The sequence below is a fragment of the Cheilinus undulatus genome, linkage group 21, assembly GCF_018320785.1.
Source record: "Cheilinus undulatus linkage group 21, ASM1832078v1, whole genome shotgun sequence".
Lineage (NCBI taxonomy): Eukaryota > Metazoa > Chordata > Actinopteri > Labriformes > Labridae > Cheilinus > Cheilinus undulatus.
Genome location: NC_054885.1, coordinates 6,781,201 through 6,797,995, shown reverse-complemented (window position 1 = coordinate 6,797,995; position 16,795 = coordinate 6,781,201). Strand labels below are relative to the sequence as shown.

Here is a 16,795-nt window from a genome sequence, read left to right as displayed (position 1 = left end):
TTTTAGTCCATGCACATATTCACAGCCCCCTGAAAACACCCACTTTCACTTTATATAGATGAGAATATAAAAACACAAAACCTGGGGAGATCATGGTTTCAAAAATGTTAATGTTTTCTACACTTTTATTATTTAATTTTGTCTATTTAATTATTGCCTGAAGTGCTCCATTTCAACTTGAAATGTTTGGGAAAATATAAAATCTAAATATATATAGAGGACGGTTAGTTTACAATTTTGACTATAATTCTTCTCAAACAAAATAAATACATTCAATATTTATACATTTCCCTTTCTTTGTCATCATACAGTTTTTTCAGTCGGACAGTCATTGCAATGAAAAAGTGCCATTTAGCAAACCAAAATATGAAATCTCACCAAAAATAAATGACAAATACTTTCAAGTTAAATGTTAATTATTAAAAAATAACACGTGTCATATTGCGGAATCTTGCAGTTATTTTTTAACTGTACATATGAAATGTTTTTTTTAAAAAGCCGACTTGTTTACTCTTGTTGGTGACATAAGAGTTTGATTAAAATTCCTTGTGGGCTTCCTTAAATCATCGTTATTTTAGTACTAAATTTCCATAATGACGTTCACCTCTATTCATGAAGGTAGGGGGCGCGGTTTATTCAAATAACACTGAAGCTTCCCATGTTTGACGTACTATCAGACCACGGCAAATACAGCCTTCTGATTGGTCCATCATGACTGGTCTCAGGACAACAACTGCTAGCTTTGAGCCAATCAGAAAACGCTTTGAGCCACAGAGTCTGTTTGTGAATGACGCAAAGAGCGTAAAACAAGATGGCGCCGTCTTAAGCATTAATTGATGTGAATGAGTTTATCGACGTAAAAGTCTGCCTCTTTGGAGGCTCCGGGGTCGTGTTACTGCCTGTCTCGAACAGAAGCGTCTTCATTATCATATTAAAGGTGTTGTGGGCGTCGCTGAACGCCGCAGAATAGCCGGTGGGTGGTGTTTCTTTCCTCCCTCTGCCCTCCGGTGACAGCCGGGGTGACGAGCCGCTGACAGGATGGACAGTGGAGAGTACATCCCCACCATGGACAACATGGACACGACTTTAGCGGAGTTAGGAGACGAATTCACTCTGGGAGACATCGACGGTGAGTCTCCATGACCCTTCTGAAGGCTGTTAGTGTTGTGGTTTCCTCAGTCTGGGTTTGTTTATTTCCTGAGAGATGCTCATCATGTACCTGAGGGGGTTAAACTTTACAGGACACAAATACAGGTGTTCAAAGGAGCCTATTCACTGTCTGGTTATTTATCAGGCACCTAATGGATGGATACCTGGTTGCAAACCTCTTCTAGGGTTGTCCCAATTCCAAAATTTTCAATTTCAATACGATAATTATATCGAACGATATCGATACCCCTTTGATACGGCGGCAAAAAAAGAAGCCACAGGCTCACAAGAATGTGTAATTTATTGTTTTTATTACATAGTAGATAGTTCTTATACATTTGTGTAAATTACATGTAAGAACATCATATTTCACTTAATTGTGCGAATGATTTTTGGAAAGTTGCTGAAGATTTTGTGCAATCCTGACAGTCCACCCCCTCTTTCTTTTGGCAGTTTTAAGTTTGAATAGTACTAAAGATTTGTAGTGTTTTTGTGGGTTTTTCTCACCAATGTTTTGCTTAGTTGCACAAAAATCTTTGAAAGTTGCCAATGCTTCAGCCCACTTAGTCTTTCTCTTTTGGCAGTTTTGGGTTAAAAATAGGACTGAATATTTTATTATGTTTTTTTTTTGTTTTGTTTTTTGATAACAGGGCTTGTTTGATTCTTAACTTTACTAACCATTGGAACAGCACAATGACATTATTGGTTTTATCACCAGAAATTGCAGACAACTCTTGCAAATTGTCTGCATTGCACAAAAACATACTACTACTACAATTAATAATAATAATAAGAAGAATGAATCAGCAAGTTTTTGCTTGGTTGTACAATAGATCTTTAAAAAGTTGCTGATGCTTTTTGTGCAGTTTTGTCAGCCCTCTTTCTTTCTCTTTTGGCAGTTCTAGGTTAGAACAAAGTATTTTTATTTTGCCTAAATAACAGATATGCTATAATTCTGAAGTACCAAAAGATTTAAGAACCATTAGTGCAACACAATTAATTGCAAACAGGATGTTAGGCTGTGCAATTACATGACTACATAAAAGGCTTGTGTACTAAATAGTACTTTAAGTGTCCCTCTATTAACCCCTTAGAAGTACCTTTATTTTCCAAAAAAGAGAAAACTTTTACTTTTTGTAAATTTCAACACTTAAGTAGTTCTCACTATAAAACTAGTAATGCAACAATCTGACAATACAATATCTATCACGATAACTGGGTTCAGGAACCAATGTCATCACTTTTTTATGAATAAAAAACATAGGCTGAAATCAGTTTTGAACGATAAGATCCCTGTATTCAAATTCTCTGACAACAAAATCACAAAATAGCTGCCCTTTTTCCTTTTAAATTTTTTTGGTCTTCAGCGACTGATTTCTGATTTCAACAAGACAAGTCAAAAGCATTTGCTCTACTGCTGCTTTAAAAAATACTACATTGTCCTCAATTTTTGTGTCATTGATTTGAATCGTCTTTTTTTCACATTGTCGCTGAAAAAGTACGGTATTAAAATTAATGAAAGCATCACAGATATTGGCAACCTTGAGCCGTGCAGTCTCTATTGTCATGGTTTTTCTCAAATCAATCATGAGTTTTGGGAGCATTTATGCCCCAACTCCTTTTAATTATCGATCACTTTGATTATATTTTATTTCTCAGGTCTTTATTTTCGTATGTTTCTTTCTGCAGTTATTTCTAATTAAATTTTTTATCTGAAGAGCCAAGATGTAAAAGACAAAGTAATAGGGTGGAGCTGAAGACAGCGTGTCATTTTCCACAGAACAGGTTACAGGAAGCTGAGTGTGGGCAGTGATACGTAACACACAAGTGAGGGCTTGTCACATAAAACTTTGATGTGATTCTAGGAAAACTAAAACTACATCAGCGTCTGATTTGATACAACAGCAACTAAATATTTGAACCAACAAACGTCAGTCTTGATGGGAGAGTGAAGCTTGGAAAAATGAGAGTCTGATGCTCCCAGTATAGCTCATTTCTTTATTTAGATATGAAACTTACATGCAAACTCTTTTACATGGCCTAACATGTTGCACACTTTAGACAGTTTGGAGGTGCTTGCTTGCGATTTTTGATGTCCCTACACACCCGTCCTGTAAAGTAGACTTGTTTTTTTTCATTTTTGTACTTTCAAATACTGTTGATCTTTAACATGACTAAGTTTGTTTCACTTTAAAACATCAACAACAACCTTACAGAGTGAAGTGGTTTCACTGTGAGCCCAGAGCCTCTGGATAAAACGTGAAGAATCAGTACTTTAGCTGACTTCTGTGACTGTTTCAGCATGTTCAGTGAATTTGGCAGCGTATTTATGGGATGGATGTGTTCTCTGTTCATATCGAGTGCTTCACTTTGCAGCCATCCTCTCAGTGAACAAACAGCATCCTGATCTCATTCCTCCCTTATCTAAACATGTTCCCCCTCTTGGCACACTGTGAATGGATTAGGATTTTGGTGTTGTGCCGGCCAGTGCAGAGTCACCAGATTTCCATTAGACTGGAATTTTACAGAGTGCTAAATCACCAGACCGGACTGATGGGAGTCACTGTGAGTGTCAGCTGGGGTGAGATGGACCGGGTTGCACAGTTAGACTCTATTCATGTGTCCACTGTCAATCAGTATGTTTACATGCAGTTAGAAAATGTAGACTAAAACTGGACTTTTAAAATGCATGTTAGTCTGGACGAAGTGTTCTGAGCATGCTCCGCAGTTTCCACACCAGACTTTGAAAGCTCAATAAGCATGAATGCTAACCACAGCAGAAGTTGCGCCATTGTCCACCTTTAAGATCCACTATATGGACAAAAGTATATGGCCACACCTGTTAATTACTGAATTCAGGTGTTTCAATCAAACCTGTCGCCACGGGTGCATAAAATCAAGCACCTAGCCATGCTGTCAGCATTTGTAAATATTTGTGATCCTAAATAGGTTGATGGATGCAACCTTTGCAGTATGACAGTTTGTGGCATTTCATCCCGTCCACAGTCAACTGTAAATGATATTCAAAAGTGGAAGCGTTTAGGAACAACAGCAACTCAGCCATGAAGCCGAAGACCACGTAAAATCACAGAGCGAGGTCATAGGTGAAGAGTTCTGAACTTCCACTGGCATTGATATGAGCACAAAAACAAATGGGTTTCCATGGATGAGCAGCTGCATGCAAGTCTCACACACCGACACAGGAGTGAGGAGTTGTGGAAACGTGTTCTGTGGAGTCATGAGTCATGCGTCTTGGTTTGGCAGATGCTTGGAGAGTGTTACCTGTCTGCCTGCATTGTGCCAACAGTGAAGTTTGGTGGAAGAGGGATAGTAGTATGGGGCTGTTTTTCAGGGCTTGGACTAGGCCTCTTATCTCCAGTGAAGGCCAATCTTAATTCTTCAGCATGCCAAGACTTTTTGGACAATGCTGTGCTTCCAACTGTGTGGCAACAGTTTTGGGAAGGTCTTTTTCTAATCCAGCATGACTGCTCTCCGGTGCACAAAGAAAGGACTATAAAGACATGAGGTCAGTGTGGAAGAACTTGACTGGCCTACATGGAGCCCTGATTTCAACTTCATCAAGCCCCTTTGGCATGAACTAGAACTCAGATTCATGAGCCTAACCTCATAAATGCTCTACAGAATGAATGCAGAAACACCCCAAAATCTTGTGGAAAGCCTTCCAAGAAGAGTAGAGGCTGTTAAAGCTGCAGAAGTGGGACCAACTTTGTATTAAAGTACATGGATTTAAATACAATGTCATTACTGGTGTAATGATCAGGCAGCTGAATATTTCTGTCCATGAGCTCAGGGATAGTGTGCAACGCACCAAAAGTAAAGAATAGATGACATCAGAAATGTACAGAGGTGTAAATGAGTCCACATGTACTGTTTGCTAACTTCTTAGAGAGGTCAGCAGGAAGAAGGTCCATAGTACCACTCTTAAAAGGGGAAAATTAAAATCTGATGTAGTAGTGGTGGCAAATACTGGGAAAAGGACAGTAATCCAGTTAAACGCCTAACTGAGCTGTAACCATGGCTCAACTTTACAATGGTACAAATTTACAAGACTACTTTTATCTAAACCTTCTCTAAATAAGAACGGTAATTTTCTGGATGAGTATCTGCTTCACAATCAGAAACAGACACAACTTTCAGTCCTTAAACATCCCAACAAAACGTATATTTTTGTCATATTACTGTGAAATTTGATGCATACATTGCTAGAAAGCAGTATAATGAAAAACTAAAATTGTGAGATGAAGCAAGGCTCTTACTATCCAGAAATGTGAAATAATTTGCTGATAGACCAGTAGATTAACAGAGTATGAGGCGATACTGTAAATCAAAGCAGCCGTGGTATTTAGAAACATGATGAAGCAAACCGTAATGTTAACAGCCTTACGTAACATTCCTGAAAACCCACCTGCCTTTCAGGTTTCTGCAGGTAACTCTCCTCACTGAGGGGGCTGAATGAAGGAGCAGACGGCGGTAAAGCCCCCGGCCACAGTTATGTAATACCACATAATCACTGTGTTAAAGAAAGGAATGTACAGATTTACCGAGAGACAACTGATGAGTTCAACAAGACCGTCACACCCCGGTTTGGCTTCACTCACTCTAAGGTTGTCAAAATGTCACACTCCGATACTTTTCCACACAGTGTGGTTTAGAATGATGCACTACGATAGGATGGAGAGGAATCAATCTGTTAAGAATTACAAGAAAGCTCCTGACCAGTCAGTACATTTACATGCAGTTACAAAAAGTTAAATTATTGTGCTAGTTTGTTTTTAAATGCACATCCAGGCTAACAGAACACACCTACGAAGTGGGTGGAAATGAATTTGTTTTTGCAAATTTATGAGGGATGCACGATTTTGGATTTTTGCTGATATTAATACCGATATTTGCATGCATTTCAGACAAAACAAAAAACTTCCCTTATTCTCGGTCTGTTGGTCCAGCCTGAACTCCACTGATTGATTTGTTCACATGGCCAACATTTACATTTGTTGTAGGCAGATTTAAAAGCCAATATATTGGTTATGTACATTAGAAAGTTGTATATCAATAGTATCGTACAACCCCGATGTTTACACCCCAGTTAGACTGGAACCTGAGTAGATGTTCTCCACATTTCCCGGGCTACAGCTTGACGCAGAAGTCAATGAGCATGAATGCTTTCTGTAGCACAGTGACACTCAAGGTGCGGCTCTTTTAAGTCTTATTTGGAAAAATAATTCTCCAAGTTAACCTTAAAAGAGGGGAATTTTGACTTCAGAAATGATCCATTCTTAAGTCATGTCAGTTTGTTTCTCACGTTTATACAATAGGCCTAAAATGTCAAATTTAATTGCCAACCTTTATTTATATTTCCATTGGAAGTGTGCAAGAAAGGACATGCAAGATTAATATTACTGATTCTTAAGAAAAGGGGCAAAACAGGTTCCCAGCTTGACTTTGTACTTTTGTTTTACTATGATGATACAAGGAGGAGATTTGTGAGGGTTGTGTTACCAACGAGGAGCTTAGTGTAGGAACAGATTTTTAATTCACCTTTTTTTTTGCCAATTATGTCTGATTTTTAAAAAGATTTATTAGAGGGCTTTTTTTTGCCTTTATTAGAGATAGGACAGTGGATAGCAGAAACTAGGATGATAGAGGAATGAAATGTGTTAACAGCCACAGCTGGACTCGAACCTGGACTTCTTGCATACATGGGACGCAACCTAAACACTTGGCCAGTGGTCTTCTAACTTTTTCGCCCAGACACACCTGAATTAAAGCCAAAATATCAGGCACACCAGAATCAAGTCCATGCAAAAAGCCCTATTTAAACATGCAGTATCTTCAGTTGTTGAATAGTCGTAGTAATGATGCATGGTTGTACAGATTTCCACGGCACATGCCACACCACTGGAGAACCACTGCACTAGGCCAGTGTTTCCCGACCAACTTAAAAGAAAGAAGAAAAAGTGACTCATTGCTGTAAAAAATCAACATAGATTTTAATTATTTTAATAATAAACCACTAAAAAAGCCTATGCATTTATTTTTTATCGAAAGACCTTTATATAAACTACTTAATAGCTGCTTAATAATTTTGCATATCTAATTTTTTCATCCTCAGAGAAGACAAAGCCTCACGCCTCCCTAAGATCTTTGGCGCCACCCCTAGGGGGTCCCAGACCCCAGGTAGGGAACCAGTGCACTACGCAATCTGCACCCCGATACTCCAAGCATTTTTAAAAGGATTATGGGTAATAGAGGATCGCTCTGATCGCTGTTTACACCTGGTGTAGGGTTGGGTTATTAACCACACATTATAATAAATTGCAGTGTGGCCTGCTGCAATTTACAGATCGCTAAAGTTGCAATATTTCTTTAACTTCAGATGTGTCAAAACACCAGTTCAATACTTATTTTTGCAGAAGAGATTTTATGCACTTTATGCAAACATTCAGTTTTTTAAAGAAAAAAATCTTGTTTTACTAAGGTATGTTTTCTTATTTAAAACAAGATTGACATGAAACGATCATCTCCTTCATTGGCATCAAATTTGCAGTTTGAACCTAAATAATCGCGTTTAGATATTTGTTTGAAATTGTTTTACCCTAGTTTATTCTAATATTGTTTAGGATAAAATAAAGAATGATTTATTACTTGTATTATTGAACGAGGAACCTAAAAACATTGCATATTAAATTGCAATTGCAATATTGGGGAAGAAAATTGCAATTAGATTATTTTAGCAAATCATTCAGCCCTAACCTGGTGGTAATAGTGTTTACCAGGGTAAAGTTTTGGAAAGCTTTAGTGGGATAAAAACAAATACCACCCAATCCTAGTTCTGAGTCAGTCAACTTCCTGAAATTACACTCTGTAACCCATACATGTAAGCATGTAAACATGGAACTTCTTGTATTGTGACGGCCCTAAATCAGCCTCTGCCTGGCCTACAGTTAGACAAATGCTTCTCAAATGCAAGGGCAGTAACCATAAATCTCAGCCTTTGTCTCCATAGAATTTCACAGCACACATGCTAAACCGATAGCTTCTCTCAGTCCTGTAAATGTTCAGTTTCCTTTGCTTCTTTGTTCTGCTGATGGTTAACTGATCTCCAGAGATCTAGATAACCTTTGTTCCTCAGACGAGCCATGTGTGCTTCTCTGAATGTAAGGTCGCAGAGGCCCCTGTAAGGCCTCACGGACCCTACCCTTTATTCATCCAGCACATTCTCCCTCTCCCAATTATTCTCCTAGCGACTGCAGAAGAGGTTATATAACCTGTTTTCTTTGTGCTGGAGGCGGCCGAGGAGACTGTCCCCCTCTGATGGGTTTAGTCTTTGTGTCAGCTTGTCTGAGGCCGTGGGGGCTCAGCGCTGCTTTGTCCCGTCTGTCATGAGCAGCCGCCCCCTGTGGAGGTGTACAGTGAGACTGCGAGGTCTGATGTGTCTGTTCTCATAGTGTGTATGTTGCTTTGACATGTGGATGGCAGGTTGGTAAAAACTCCTCAACCAAATGACAATTAATGTTCTGATGAGGTTGTGTAGTAAAGTGTGTCCTTCAGGTGTCACTGCTGCGGTTTCTTTCCTTCATAGCCTTTCTGATTTTAGATTAAAGTGCATAATAATGGCAAAAATACAAAGTAAGCTGCACTCATAGCCCAAAGGATAAAGGGTTTGACGGCGTTTTCATAACTTTTAAAATGTGAAATGACTGTCACTGCACCGTGATTGAGCTGCTTCAAACACAGTCTGATGGTGTGGCACTGCTTGGTGCTAATGAGGTAAATGACAGATGCAGGCAGTCATCTTATCATGAAGTAGTGACTTTACGCCTACATGTGAAGCAAAGGGAAACTCATTAACTTCCCCCCTAGAGTAGATAGAAATAAACAAAGCTGTTTAGATCAGCTGACTGTGTTCCAGTGTCTGTGCTTGTTTCTAATGTTTATCTGTAATTTAATTTCCCCTTTGCTGTAAACGCTCTCATCACCGGGGATGTCCTCCATTATTTCAGACCACTCTGTGCAGTAGATGAATGAGATCATCTGTGGTCTGTTGGACTGCCTGGCTCTCTCTTCTGCCTCCTTACATTTACATCCATCCTGGGAGATTTAATAACAAGTAAAGAGGGGTGTTTAAACTTGACATTAACAATGCATCTCTACTGAGTACTGAGTACATTTCAAGAATAGTCATCTGCAAACAAGGCTGTCCGTAAGGGGTGATAAAAGGGAGAGCTTTCTGGGGCCCAGCCAAACTGGGGGCCATGGTATCAGCAAAATCATGGTCATTGTAAAGTTAAGCTGTGATAACTATATTTTATATTTAAACTGAAGAATAGCCACTCTTATCATAGCAACAAATAACCATAACCATGTTAAAATGTAAATCCCTTTTCTGAAAGCAGAATTAAAATAGGTAAATGTAAAAAAAAAGTGGTGGAAAAGGTGGTAAAATGGGATTTTAGAAGTAGCAGAAATGGGTTAGAAATGGCAAAAATTTGATAAAAATGGGAAAAAATTGGGTTAAAGTGGCAAAAACAGGCACAAAAAGTGTAAAAAATGTAAATCCCTTTTCTGAAAGCAGAATTAAAATAGGTAAATGTAAAAAAAAAGTGGTGGAAAAGGTGGTAAAATGGGATTTTAGAAGTAGCAGAAATGGGTTAGAAATGGCAAAAATTTGATAAAAAATTGGGTTAAAGTGGCAAAAACAGGCACAAAAAGTGGTGAAAGGGGATTAAATAGTAGCAGAAATCGCTTGAAAATGGGCATTGACAATCATGAAATCTGGGTAAAATGGGCAAAAATGGGTATGAAATAAGGTAAAAAAGGGGAAATTGTGGCAATAATGGGTCAAGAGGGGCAACGTCAGGTGGGAAGTGGCAAGAATTGGTGTAGAAGTGGCAAAAATGTGTTAAAATTGACTAAATTTGTTGGGAAAAACTTATAAAAATGGTATAAAATTTGGCAAAAACTGGTGTGTAGTGGCAAAAATGGACAAAAAGAGGCAAAAACTGGTCCAAATTGATGAAAAATGGCAAATAATAGGCAAAAATTTGGTAAAGTAGAAAAAATTGGGTTAAAGTGGCAAAAGCAGAAACAGAAAGAGGTAACAGGGGGTTAGATAGTTGCAGAAATAGGTTTAAAGTGGCAAGAAAGTGACAAAAATGGGATTTAAAGGTGGGAAAAAGTGGTTTGACCTGGCAAAAATGGTTTAACTAAGGCAGAAACTGGCAGAAATGGGTTAAACTGGAAAAAATGAGCATTAACAATCATGAAGTGTGGTTAAAATGATCCCAAATGGGCAAAAATGGGTGTGAAATGAGGTTAAAAGGGGTAAATTGTGGCAATAATGGGTCAATGGAGTCAACAATAGGTGGGAAGTGGCAAGAATGGGTGTAGAAGTTGCAAAAACAGGCAGATAAAAGTGGTTGAAAGGATTTTAAATGGAAAAAAATGGGTTTAGGGTTACACAAATATGTTAAAATTGACTAAATTTGTTGGGAAAAGTTAAAAAAAAAATTGGAAAAATTGATCAAAAGTGGCAAATAATAGTAAAAAAAATTGGAGGGAAAAGCTTCTTTAAAAAAAAATTCTTCATTTTTTAAGGCATCTGGTGACCCCCTCCAAGTGTCTCATGACACCCTGGGGGTCCTGACCCCCACGTTGAGAACCACTGGTGTATTTTACTAGCATGAAGGAATACCTAGCTCTGGTAAGCACGTTTGGGCTGTTGTTTGCATCAGAGGCAAGAGAAACCAAGAGACGTTCTGATTGCACATCCTCTCTGAAGATGCATCTTTAATGAATGTTGTGAATGCACGTATGATTCGGTCAGCTTGGTATGCAAATGCACAAAACAGATGTTAATGCAAAATATAAACAGTTTCTCCTAGTTCAGGGATGCTGTTCTTTATGCTGCCCAGGATGCTTGTGTGTTTGCACTTCCAAACCTCCATGGATGCAGGCTTCCCAGACCACCTCCATATGTAGTCTGAGCTCTCAGAAGTCGGTCCGTCCTATGGAGACACTCAGGTGTGTTCACATGTAGCATGAAGGCTCAGCGCTGCCTGTTATCTGATCACTCAGGAGGGTTGTTGATGTCAGATATAAACACGGCCTGAGTTCAAGGCTGCAGGCGCTGTTCATCGACTTTTCATTGACCCTGATGTCTGATCCCAGTTAGCATCAGTGATACGGATCAACAAAGGCAGTTTTCTTTCTGCATGGACCCTGAAAGGCACTTTTTTCTCTTTGAACGCTGGCAGTGCTGCATTATCCACAGAGACAGAGCGCCAGTTTGTGATCTTCGGCTTTTCTCTGATAGTCATCAGTGAATTGAATCGCCTAAACATTTAAAATTCAAACAGGGATAGATGGTGGAATAACCTCATATACCAATTTAAACACTTTCTTTTAGTAAAATAATCTTCAAAAATGTGTTTTTTCTGATGCCAAAGACCTGTTTTTTTATTTTTTTGCAGTGATTGAATATTAAAGGCACTCTTCTGCATTTTCCTCAAAACACAGGCCTTACTTACAGGCCTTAACATCTGACAAGTAAAGAATAGTGTAAAAGCACTAAGGCTGGGTGGTGATAAAGTAATACAGTATTCCAGGGTATTCAGAAATACCCATGAAATGCCTTTAATTACTGTAGCTAGAGAAACTGCTGTGTAATGTGAGCATGTTTATTACTAAAGGAAGTGTGTCTCTTTCTTGCAGCAGCGCCGCTGCCTGTGTTTATAGACACTCTTAAAGTGATGAGAGAGCTCCTGTTCCTTTCAGTTGTACAGTAACCTGCACTTCTTGTGATCTGTTAATAAAATGTGTTATAAAAGTGTTTTAATTTCTGTTAATCCATTTTAATGGGACATGTAGATGAAGGTCAACCATATATGTTTGTTATTTTGGGGCTAAAGTAGGTAACTTTGTATAAGTTTCCTGCAAAGCGAGCCAACTGCTAGAAAATGCTAAATAAATATGTATAGCCCATTATGATCTGATTTAAACACTTTATTAAACATTACTTTACATAATCAGATCCTGTCTGATGATAGTTTTTGATTATTATTTTGGGAAAAATTTCTGATTAAGAGAGAAGACATGGGTGTAAACAAGCAATTAGACTTAATGCCAATAGATTGCCGATAGATGCAATTAGTGCTAAAACACTGCATTTTGTGTTTAAAACAATTAAAAATCCATAATTTCTGACATGCTTTCCTATCCTCAGATGACAAAGGAATGTAAAAGAAGAGCTCTGTGGCTTTGAGCTGAAACCAGAGAGGAGTGAAGCGGTCAAATAAGGGACCACTGTTGTTCTGAGACCTGCCTGTTAACAGATTGTTCATACATTTGCTAACATTTTAACAGTTAAGATCTCATTTAACATAGTTTAAACACATGCATTAGGTATGTGATGTCAGCATTCAAACTCTGGTCACAAGAAGGAGTTGTTTGCACAGTTTGATGGAAAGAGAAAAGGGATGGGGCCAGTATTGTTTGGGCAAAGTACCTGGATGGATAGCTCTTATTAGTAGAAATGTAACTCAGTTAACCAGTGAGGTGTGTGAACAACACTGCAACTATAAATCCTTCCACCACACCTGTAATAAACGTTGAGAATGCCTGTTGTTTTATAGAGGAAACTTTTCTCTGAATGAGCTGAATGAAATGCATGAAGAGGCACACGGGTGCATGCTCTGATTGTCAGCAAGTGTTTGGTCAGAAGTGAGCAGAAGTAGGGCACCAGTTTAGCTCACAGCAGAAGCTTAAAGAGGCTACAGTCCTCGATGTACCAGTTACAGGTTCAAATCCTGATCCTGGTGCTGTTTGGCGTATGTCTTAACCCACTCCCTCTCCCCATATTTCTTTCATCGCTTCAGTCCATTAAATAATTGCAAAAAGTCACCACAATGTGTTTTTAAAAAGGAAGGACAGCTTCCAAAAAGGTTTGACAATACAACAAAAGTACAAACGTAGTTTGACATTGGATACTGCCCAATCCCACAAAGTTGTGGTCATATAATCAAGTTATTTGTACTCAGGCCGCCCACAGAATTGACACCCAGAGAATGAGCCCTCCCCAGCTGTGATTTATTGATGATATCAGTGTTTGTGTCTTGGATCAGTAGCATTGGTGCTAGCATCCCAGCTAACAGTTAATTCATTTTTAGCTGAGAAGTGTGTCAAACTGTTGTTGGATTGTTGTTGTGCCACTTTTATCCTCTTTTCACCCATCTTTGCCACTTTTCATCAATTTCTTTTGTTACCGTTTTTGCCACTTTGACCCTTTTTGCCTCTGTTAACCAATTTTCCACTTTTAGTCATATTTCACCACCTCCTCTGCCAGTTTTGAAATATTTAAGCCTTTTTGCAACTTTTTCAACCCTTTCCACCACTTTTCTGTGCCAATTTTGCCTTCTGTTGCCTATAGACCTATTTTTGTTACTATTACCCCTTTTCACAACTTTTTATCCCAATTTTTTCCCATTTTAACATAATCTCACGCTGTGTTACGCTCATTTTTGTCACTTGTTAACCCTTTTCACCACTTTTTTGTCCTTTTTTTTTTTTTTTTTTTTTTTTTTACCATTTTTAAGCCATTTTTGTGATTTTCCACTTACTTTTTGCTTCTGTTAACCCAGTTTTGCACACTTTTCACCACTTTTTTGCTGCTGTTTGTGCTGCTTTTGACCCATTTTTGGCTCTGTTCACAAATGTTTCCTCTTCTCATCCCATTTCACCACCTTCTCTGCCCACTTTGAAGCATATTTACCACTTTTTCCACCCTTTCCTTCACCTCCTCTGCCTGTTTGCCTCTATTAACCCATTTTCTTTGCAAATTTTGCCTTCTGTTGCATCTATAAACCCATTTTCGCTACTATTAAACCCCTTTTTACCACTTAAATGCCATTTTTGCCATTTTTATCTGCAATTTACTCTATGTTACACTGATTTGTGTCACTGGTGAGCCTTTTTCACCACTTTTTTGTCCTTTTTTTACCATTTTTAAGCTATTTTTGCTGGTTTGCAGCTTATTTTTTACTTCTGCTAGCCCATTTTTGCCACTTTAAACCCATTTCAGCTCAGTTTAAAGAAACAGGATTGAGAATCAAAGAAGGCCTTATACTTCAGCATAAATAAATGAATAAATTCTTGCTTTCATATTTGGTTGGGCCCTTGCAAGCTTTTCCCTTCATCCCCCCTTATGGACGGCCTTGTGTGTGCCGTCACATTTCTTCCTGATATAAATTAAACAGAGATGCTCTCCTGAAATGTTCATATACAGGCCTTCAAGTCAAAGCTCAAACTTTTTTAGTAAATCCAATCAAATAACATGGCAAACTGTACCCTCAAAAATGACAGTTTGAGCCTGATGACTGGCTACAACTGTGTTTAGTCCACTTTTTCTAACACTCAGTAAATACAGCACCGCTTTTCCATCAAGACAGTCTCTGATAAGAAACATCCCTGTTGAATCTTCTGAAGAAGCACGCTGTGAATTGGTTTCTCTTGCAGGTGTATCATCAGTTTTAGCTCACATTCATCCTCACTAAGGTACCATCCATCCATCCATCAGGCCTCTCTGTGCTGCTTCAATCTTTATCTAAGAGCCTTTTTATCTGCCTACATTGTCTTTGTGGGCCATCAGTAAAATTACAACACACTTTTTCAAGGCTATCCTCCTGAAGGCCTTTTGCTTTCAGTACAATCTGTTCACTGATTTATGACCACAACAGAGGCTGTTTATGTGAGTGCATGTGCCAACTCAAGGCCACTCCAGTTCTATCTCGTGCTTCGCGAGTTTTATCTGGCCAGATCTAGTGTGGTTTCAGGTTTGATTTCAGAGGACAGGTTCACTCTCAAGGACATGTAAGCTCAATATAAAGATGATTACATCCTGGTGCAGCAACACTTAGACCTGAGCTTAGAGGTTTTTTAGTTAAGTCATGATTAGTCAGAGGATTTAGAGCAGAAATGTTGTTCTACAAGTTTCACTTCATTATTTAGAGTTAGACAACGCTCTTTATTGGCACACAACGATACTGGGATTTAAAGTGATACTGTACATTTAAAGTAGACTTATTATTTTATGTTAACAAATGTTTTGGAACTTTCATACTTTTGACACCAGAACTGTCCAAATTTCCACTTATGTTGGCAATCAGTGTGTGCTTACCATTCAGACTTTGAGCTGAAGTTAAAAACAAAACAGTACTACGCCAAAGTTCCTTGGTTCTTGAAAGTTTTACATATAATTGGCATGTTTTACTTATTTTTTTGCATGTCTGGTATTATGCATCATCATACTTTCGTCTTACATAGAAGTGTAACTAAACCTAGCAGAAAAAGTACAGAAATCTATGTTTCGTAGCGCTTCTTGGCAATAGCTCTTATACCATTGGAAAACCTGTTTATTTCTCTTTTTAATGGTGCCACATTGATAAGGAACATGCATTTATGGGATGAGCAGCAGAGCTGAGTATGTTGGTTGAGCTCATGCTCACAGGTGCTGAAAATACCTTACTTTTTGTGCTAAGTCTACAAGTCCTAACATCTCCCCTCTGTTATAAATAAGTATTTCTGATTCTCATCTCCATTTTATCTTTCTCTCCTCAGAGATGCTTCAGTTCGTCAGTAACCAGGTCGGGGACTTCCCAGACCTGTTTGAGGACCAGATGGCCTCCGCTCAGAGCGGAGTCTCCACCAACACCAACCCCCGACCAACTCCTCAAACCCCTCAGACACCGACTCCAGCTACCTACCAGAACTCCAACAGCAGCCTCACCCCGTCCCAGACGCTCTCCCCCCAGTCTGTGCCCCTCACCCCTCCCCTCACTCCCGCACAGACCCCCTCCCCCACCACTGTGTCCACAGGGCAGCAGCAGGTGACCCGCACCCCGCCGCTCCTGCAGCCGAGGCCTCAGATGGTGCAGCCCATCCAGCCTCAGCCCCAACCGACAGCCCAGCCCACCATCCAGGTACTTACTGTCTGATATTGCTTCACCCAGCAAACCCTGTATTAAATGTGTTACATAGCTAATGCCTTGCTAGAGCTGGTTCAAGTGGAATACGTTAGTTTTATCTGCCTTTCTGTAGTGTGCTAGATCTTCTTTCTAAGGTTTCTCTTTCTTACACCACTCCATTAATGCTTGGCATTGGACTTGGTGATTGTCCACAGTCTACATCACTGGACAAGTGCTTTAGAGGAAAATGTGTACAGCAAAAAAGTCCTAAAAAAAGTCCTGAACGTTGTCTTACATGCACAAATTCATCATTTATTTGCAACGTTTCAATACTTGACCTTCATTAGGCGAACAGATTTTCCAAAAGGGCAGCATTTAGTCGATTTATGACAGAAGATGCAGTTTTTTGGTACTTGTAGATCATTTAAATTGTTTCAAAACACAAGGTATCAAAATAAATGTACATTTTTTGTTGCCTTGTGGTTCTGTATTTGCTGTAAACTGCAGCAGTGCTGGACTAGAGCTGTAGTCTTCAGTCCGTCACTCCTTTTAAGGTGTCAGTCTCTTCAGCTACTGTTATGCTGTCTGTTGTAGGGAGTGTGGCTTCATTTTCTGTTCCCGTCCTCTGTTTTAAAAAGCTTCTGCTGACAGGAGAGACATTCCAG

The 16,795-nt window shown here is 39.1% G+C and overlaps 1 protein-coding gene across 2 annotated transcripts in view; it reads left to right on the top strand.

The window, feature by feature from the left end:
* The first annotated feature begins 797 nt into the window (after positions 1 to 797).
* The window catches only part of srebf2 (sterol regulatory element binding transcription factor 2), a 35,875-nt gene continuing 19,877 nt past the window's right edge, over positions 798 to 16,795 (top strand). For both annotated transcript variants that reach the window (XM_041817379.1, XM_041817378.1), the window contains exons 1-2: positions 798 to 1,129; positions 15,784 to 16,145. In XM_041817379.1, coding sequence (XP_041673313.1) covers positions 1,039 to 1,129; positions 15,784 to 16,145 — 453 coding nt within the window. In that variant the 5' untranslated portion in view covers positions 798 to 1,038. The remainder of the gene's footprint in view (positions 1,130 to 15,783; positions 16,146 to 16,795) is intronic.